Raw genomic sequence first — 7,332 nt, 5'->3', positions numbered from 1 at the left:
AACTCTCTAAAATTCTCTCCTCTTTGGTCCTACACATCATTTTGGCCTCTTAAAGACATTAATATTTCTTTTTCTTTCTTTCTATCAAAGTGTATAGCCTTAGGTTTCCTAAGGATTTCCAATGCAATGATCACCTCGTTTTTCTTAAACTTGCATATCTCAATCCCAAGTCTCGATATCAACCATCAAAACAAAAACTATGTCCATAAAATGATTTGGCGAACAGAATTGTTTTGGTGAGAATGTAACAACTTGAGGCTTCATGTTGAAGATCATGAAAGCATAAGCACGACCATCTTTGACAAACCAAGACTCAATGGTAGCTTGTGTGGGTGTTGAAAATGAAAAAGAAAAGTAGCCTTAGGATTAAGGTCGGCCCCTTTAACAATATTCCCCAAACAATGGTATTGCAACACGCTCATCATCTACAATTCCCAATGTAGATAGTTGGTTCCATCTAGAATAGACTCTTTTGCAAGTTGAGGGATGGTGGAAAATAGAATAGTGTCATCGGAAGTCATGGAATCCCTCCTTGGAAGCTATAAACAGTTTTTTGTGACTAGGTGCACAAGGGCTGCCTACTCCACATTAAATGATAGTATAACTGGCACTAAATATGGCTATTTGGAGAGCCTCCTTGGAACAGTGGGAAGAATGGAATTGGACAAAAAGTAACGCAGATTGTTGGCCACTCAAAGAAAGATGGGAGAAAAAATAAATTAGTGAGGTTATGGAGACCTTATCACTCTGATGCCATATGAGAAAATTATTAAGAACAGTACTGAGGTGCCAAAAAGGCTAGCAACAATAGAAAAAAAACACCCAAAACGGGAATTGTATTTCCTAGTGAGACTCAGATTCCTTTGAATACAAAAATGATAGTAGGATTGTAATAAATGCATTTATGAGAGGTAATAAATATGCCTTGGAGCATAATCAGTTAAAGTAGAGGAGTAGTGGCGAGAAGACAAATGAAATACATATTGGAATAAAGTGAATAGAGAGAAAAAAACATGTAGAGAGTGTTTAGAAGGAAGAAATTAGTTCTGGGTCTATCACCCTCTGACAGTCTGCCCATTAACGAGAATGACGTTAAACATACACAAATATTAGATGAAACGGTATTGTGTATGTGCATGAAAGCTGGGAACAAAGACACAAATAAAATGGGTTAAGAGTCTAAGAAGAAATCTTCTTTCTTGAATACTCATGAAACCAATTGGAGATGGATGGATGGATAACAGAATCCATCTACTTCGCCAAAATTGAGAAATAGCTAGCACATAGCCAAAACAATTTACAACTAAATAATGATTCCAATTTGATGTAATGAGCTCTCCTATTACCTAGAGCACTTTTTATTTCTTATTTTGAACTTGATTGTTATTCGTGTAATACTCATGTCTAATGCAACTCTGGCTTGATCAATAATATATCAAAACCCCACCACAAGGCCAAAACAAAACTAGCGTTGTGTAGGATTTAATGTGTTTCCAATTTTAGGTTTTCCAAAATGAAAAGCATGAATAGGTAACAACACAAAACAAAAAGTTACGGCTTCAGGAAATTAGGGGTTTTTCCCCCCAAAAAAACTAACAGATAAAAGAAGAAGAGATAAAAACCTGTGTTGGTGGATCCTAAATGCCTTCAAAGAGACAATGCAGGCTTGTAAAGGGGCAATGATATCATTCAAATCTCCGAGCTTCAAAGTACCTATAAAATTTCTCACTTGGTTTTCCTTTGTTAAAATAAACAAACAAAAAATTATTGAATCTTTCAGCTTTCAAAAACTTCAGATTCTAATGTATCTATCCATGCTGGCGAGGCACAAAATCATTGGCCCCCAAAGATCTACATCTCATGGGCCGAATATCAAAGGCTTTTTGTTTGGTCTTTCTTGGCTTTGTCAATCACGGTATGCAAACAAACATACAAGCTCATATACTCCACAAACATCCTATTATCAAGGTGAAAACTACTTCTACATGATGTTGAAACAGAAATCCAGGCCAAACCTAGCATGCAAAGACCGGAACAACAGAAATCCCCATTGATGTGAATGCATTAGGGAAAATGTGGGATTATTCTGGCTTGTTTTGAGACTGGGTAGAAAATCATTGTTGACGCAGCAGAAAATCTTTGGCTGCAATGCAAACATCTACTTGGGTTGGTTTCCCCAAATATAGCTTGGGAGAATGCTCTTACAGGTTTCTGTGATGAATGGGAGTGCTCTATACTTGCTCTGACACATACACATAAGACTTCGGAATCAATATACCAGACATTGACCAATCAGTCCTGGAGGACTACGATCTGAAAATATATATAAACTTAAGATAAGATTTCAAGCTTATGTGAGCTTCTTCCTCTGTTCTTTAGTTAGTTAGATTCTGTTTCTCACTTTGTAAGGGTCCTATTTGCAAAGGTTTGCCAAATATTGCAATGTATAACGTAATATTAGCATGGAAATCATGGATCTTGTTTGGGAAGAAATAAAAAAATCTTTCACCAAAATGTTTTTCAACCTTTCGAACTTCCCGTTGGAAATATGTATAAAGGAAACAAAACACAATCATATAAATTTCCTACCAAATTCCTATGAATTTATGGTCTTCTCACCCCCTAGTTTCCTAATTGTTTCAAGCATTAAAAATAAATAAAAAATTAGGCCTAGTTAGTAACGTAAAGTATCCAGTTTCTGTTGATTTATAATGCACTTATTTACGTACGTCATTCACATGGAAAATCTCTCTATCGTACTTGCATCAACATATCAACAAAAACCGTCTTTCAGAATTCGTCTCTCTATCTATATATACACAGATATATAAGCAACAGGAGGACTTACCAGGGAGGTCGAATTGTGTAGATCAAAACCCTAAACCCCTACATCCTGCGTCTTATCTGGCAGAGAAACAGAGAGAAGTGTGAATATCCAGGTGAATATTCAAGAGATTTTTTAGTATATTCTCCTTTGAGGTTTCACACGGTGCTTCTCATGAGCCAGCACAACACATCATCGGTCATGTGTGTGAACACACACACACACAAACACACTCCGATTAATTACGAGAAGGAAAACTGGCACCCGATAACTCAAAAGTCGAACCTTGAGATCTCCCAATCGAGACTTTGTACACCTTCATATGCCTTTGCGTCTCAAATTCGAAGGCATTCTGCATGCCTAACCGGGCCCCGATACCTCAAAAACTCAAAATTTATTCACAACTACAGTGGTGGGAAACCAATGTCGACTTGTGAGAAGGCTCTCTATGAGCAAGGAGGGTAATAACCCTAGTTATAGAAGCCCACATAGTAGAAGTATGCATCTAAACATACCTTGAAATAGAGCAAGTAATAAATCAATATCCGATATGTTCTAATAATGTTTCACAAAAGAAATGCATTCTACTCACAATATTTTGATTTTACAACTTAGGGTTAATTTAACCCTTTTGGCTATTTATATAAATAGCCAATACTAAAGGTTGTGATAACATAGACGTGTGTAGCCATTACCATACACGTACATTATAATTTAACAATTTCGTCATTAGTCCCTATTATGTAGATACACATCTATTGCGTGTGTTCTCTACTGTGATAGAGCAATTGTGCATCTCTTCACATAAGTTAGAGATCGAGGTACGCTTAAATGCACACACAATATTAGAAGAAAGAATATGTGAATTGTGTCATCAAGGAGTAGAATATATGAACGCTATAATTGTCACTATATTGTTTTCATTGAAAAAAGGTGGATAAATCATTGCCTCTTTAACGAATGTTTTGGCCCATTTTGAAAAGTAATGGAATAAGAGAGAGTTAATGGTGCTTGGGATTGTTATTAGAATTGAAGACATGTTGGGAGAAGTTGTTGAAGGACGACAATAAAACCACACAAGCCTATGAATAAAGAACAATCATAACATTCTTTTGCCCCATCACTCCTACTCCCACCACAAGCCAGTAAATGACTACACATGTAGAGCCCCAACTATGGGTTTTATGGTTTATCTACATATTGATATTGTGAATCATAATCATATCCCAATATAGGCAACATATCATACAAAATTCAATAGCTTTCCCATCAACGGAGGATGACCTTGAGCATACCAATACACTATACAATAAGGAATTTTACACTTGCATGAAAGTAAAAGATGCAAAAAGATCACTTAGTTAGGTGAAGAGAGAAAAGTCAATTCTTAGACTACAAATACATCTAGATGTGTTAAAGTAATTTTATATAAACTAAAATGATGATGATTAACACACTCAAGCAAGGAGATGTAGGACCAAAACCAACATTCTTATGAAGAGAGGAAAAGGTGACATACATATGATATCATCCCTTACATAGTAGTAACATTAAGAAGGTCTCCCTTCTCTTTATTGCACATTTCATTTGTTCAACATTCTTTTGGATATGCAACCACCTTATTGCCATTGAAATACAGTGTGAGCACGCAAGATTTGAAGAAACATGAAAATAATTGACATTGATCTATTGAATGCATTTGTAACAACGTTTCTTATGTACATATGAGGTAGAAATTCGGGACAAAGGTGTACATTGCATGTAACCTTTGAGAGAGTTTGGGAACCTTTAGCTTTGGTCACATGATTAGGAGCAAAACATCATTTCCTCGCAACAAAAGAATGGGTTGAGGTGGGAGAAATCTCAATAGTTATTGATGCATGACTTTGTTTTAGATGATTGCATGACTTTGTTTTAGATGATTGCATATCCACTGGATTTTGGAGCATTTAAAGCAATGTTACTCAAGATTGACACTTATGTAATCAAATAAATTGCCCCGATATTCAGACAATCTTTGCTTGTATTAAATGAAATGAAATATATGTTTTAATAACATGGCACAAATATGAAACCCCAATTCCCACTTACATAAATATTCGTCCACACTTGGGGTATGACTAGAGTGGAAAAGGATAGAGTGATATGAATCAGCATCATTAGTGAAAATGGCTCACTATGACTCCCTATTTTCCTACTCATGACAAGCATCTCAAGGCTTCATCACATCAACAATCGATTGAAACCGAAGGATATGCATGCAAAGCCACAAAAGAATGAATATACTAATCATGCCATCAAGATGTGGAATCATAAAATTATTACACTTCTTTCAACGTGTTATTTTTTTATGAAACAAGAGGGAGGGAGATACCATCACCTCATTGTATAAGACTTTGGGTGCAATGCTCAAGGTAATGGAATAGGAAGATCAGCGATGTTTTCTGGGATTTTTATGGCTTGAAATAAGAAGAGACATTGAGGGGCAACAATCTAACGATGCTCGACGAAACCTCGACAACGGAGAAAACCATATATTTGCGCCAGCGCATATTCTATCTCAGGTGATAGGTCAAGGTCTCAGTGCCAACATTTCAAGAGGGATTAGTTATGATAGGTGGGGTGATAGCAACTGGCGGGGCACACGGGCGGTGTATGCTACTACATATGGCCACTTAGACATTGGCCCTTGGCCCATATCATCGACAAACTGAGGCCATTTCTGAGACGATAATAGAGGTGCTCCCCTCCCCGAAAACACACACACATATGATATATGTATGTATACATACATCAATATGTATGTATGATATCTCTTTCTCGTTCCTCTTCTATATGTATAACAGTATATACATACATATTGATATATATACATATGTATGTATGATATCTGTTTCTCTTTCTTCTTCTCTTCTTTTGTCTTCATTTTTCTCTTTCCTTAACCAAATACCAAAACAACATGAGCGAGAGATTTTCTGCCGCTTTGAAGCTAGGCGATTTGAATGATTTCATCGCTCCTTCACAGGCCTGCGTCGTCTCCCTGAAAGGAGTCAAGAAGGACCCAACACAGGTTTCATTATCTGCTTCTTTCATCTGTTAAGTATTTTGTGTTTTGGAAAACAGAAACCTCGATCTCTCAAAACCCTAATTTGTTTGTTTTGTTACATCGCCTATTTGTTCTCTTCTCTTGAAAAGTGTCGAGAAGGAACCAACACGGTTTTTTCATGTTTTCTTCTTTCAGCTGTTAAAATTTTAGTTTTTTGAGAAAAACCCACAACTTTTTGTTTTGTTCCATCACTGTTTTTCTCTTTCCTTTTTTAGACCTTGCATTTGAAATGTCTTGAATCTTAAAAAGTTCCTTACCTCTTTTATACTTACAGTAGGGTTTTTATGCATTATTACTAAAGAAAGAATGTACATTATAGGAATGAAAATATGTCTAGGTCATCAAATCATGCATTTAATACAAGAGGTTTACAAATTATAGAATCTCATTGCATCTTAATAGGTTATAGGAACCGACTACGTCATACTTGAACACATTATAATCCAGATTCACAATTTCAGGTACATAGTCTTTCAACATAAATGAAAATAGCTCAAAGTCATAGGAACTCATTACATTGTACTTGAAATCATTATAATCCAGATCTACAATTTCAGATATCTAGTATTTCCATATAATTGTAGATATTTTTTTTCAATCTGCCCAAAGTTTCTCATTGTATTCCAGACATGTGTGCAACTTCAATTGTGCACATGGTTTCCATTATCCATCCATCTCCAACTTGTCCCACGAATCCATGATAAAGAAGATTTCTCTCTAAACTTTCAGTCTAATTGATTGGTCTCGAATATCCCATGTTTCTGTGCATGTGTACAATTCTTCCGTGCCTAATCTTTTGGCTTGTTTATGATTTGAACAATGATTAGGACAAATGGAGCAAATGAACGTAGGTGTGTTTATACCTGTTATACTCTTCTTTAGTTCATTAATGAGATATCTTTTTCCGAGTAAAGTTTTTGGTAACTGGATAATTAAAAAGCATAGGTTGACGGCCAACAGAAGATCACTACAGGTTTTTGACATCGCAGGAGCTAGACAATGTCTCGGCGAAGGACACAAGGCTTTGTAGTGTCTGGCTACCACCTATAATAGGAATTGAATTAATGCTGCTGCTGGGAGAATGTTTGTAATCACTTCAGTTCAATCAAGAATGCTGTGATCTTATTTAAAAGTTGCACTCTAGATAGGATATTATATTATTTATCATTGTGTGACATAATCCTTTTGTTTGCATTCTTCTTACCTCTCAAATTGGTGTCAACTGTGTCAGGATGGTTTGGTGCAGATACAAGAAAGAGCAAAAGTTAGAACATTAGACACAGAACCTGTAAAAGTGACATTGCATGACTGCCTAGCTTGCAGGTACTTACTTCATCTTTTACTGTCTAGGGCAATAATGCTGTTTGTTTACTTTTATGGGTGAAATTGCCCTAGAACTGGT

General features: G+C 36.0%; 1 protein-coding gene across 1 annotated transcript; it reads left to right on the top strand.

The window, feature by feature from the left end:
* The first annotated feature begins 5,727 nt into the window (after positions 1 to 5,727).
* LOC147848700 (protein NAR1-like) lies at positions 5,728 to 7,323 on the top strand. The gene is made up of 2 exons (XM_087338214.1): positions 5,728 to 5,894; positions 7,162 to 7,323. The coding sequence occupies exons 1-2, from the start codon at positions 5,784 to 5,786 to the stop codon at positions 7,312 to 7,314; spliced, it is 264 nt and encodes an 87-aa protein (XP_087194340.1). The 5' UTR covers positions 5,728 to 5,783; the 3' UTR covers positions 7,315 to 7,323.
* The last annotated feature ends 9 nt before the right edge of the window (positions 7,324 to 7,332 follow it).

This window comes from Azolla caroliniana, unplaced genomic scaffold, assembly GCF_043228905.1.
Source record: "Azolla caroliniana isolate FFs.n. ecotype wild unplaced genomic scaffold, voAzoCaro1.0.p SCAF_254, whole genome shotgun sequence".
Classification (NCBI taxonomy): Eukaryota; Viridiplantae; Streptophyta; class Polypodiopsida; order Salviniales; family Salviniaceae; genus Azolla; species Azolla caroliniana.
Note: the sequence above shows the minus strand (reverse complement) of the source record. Positions and strands in the feature narration are given on the sequence as shown.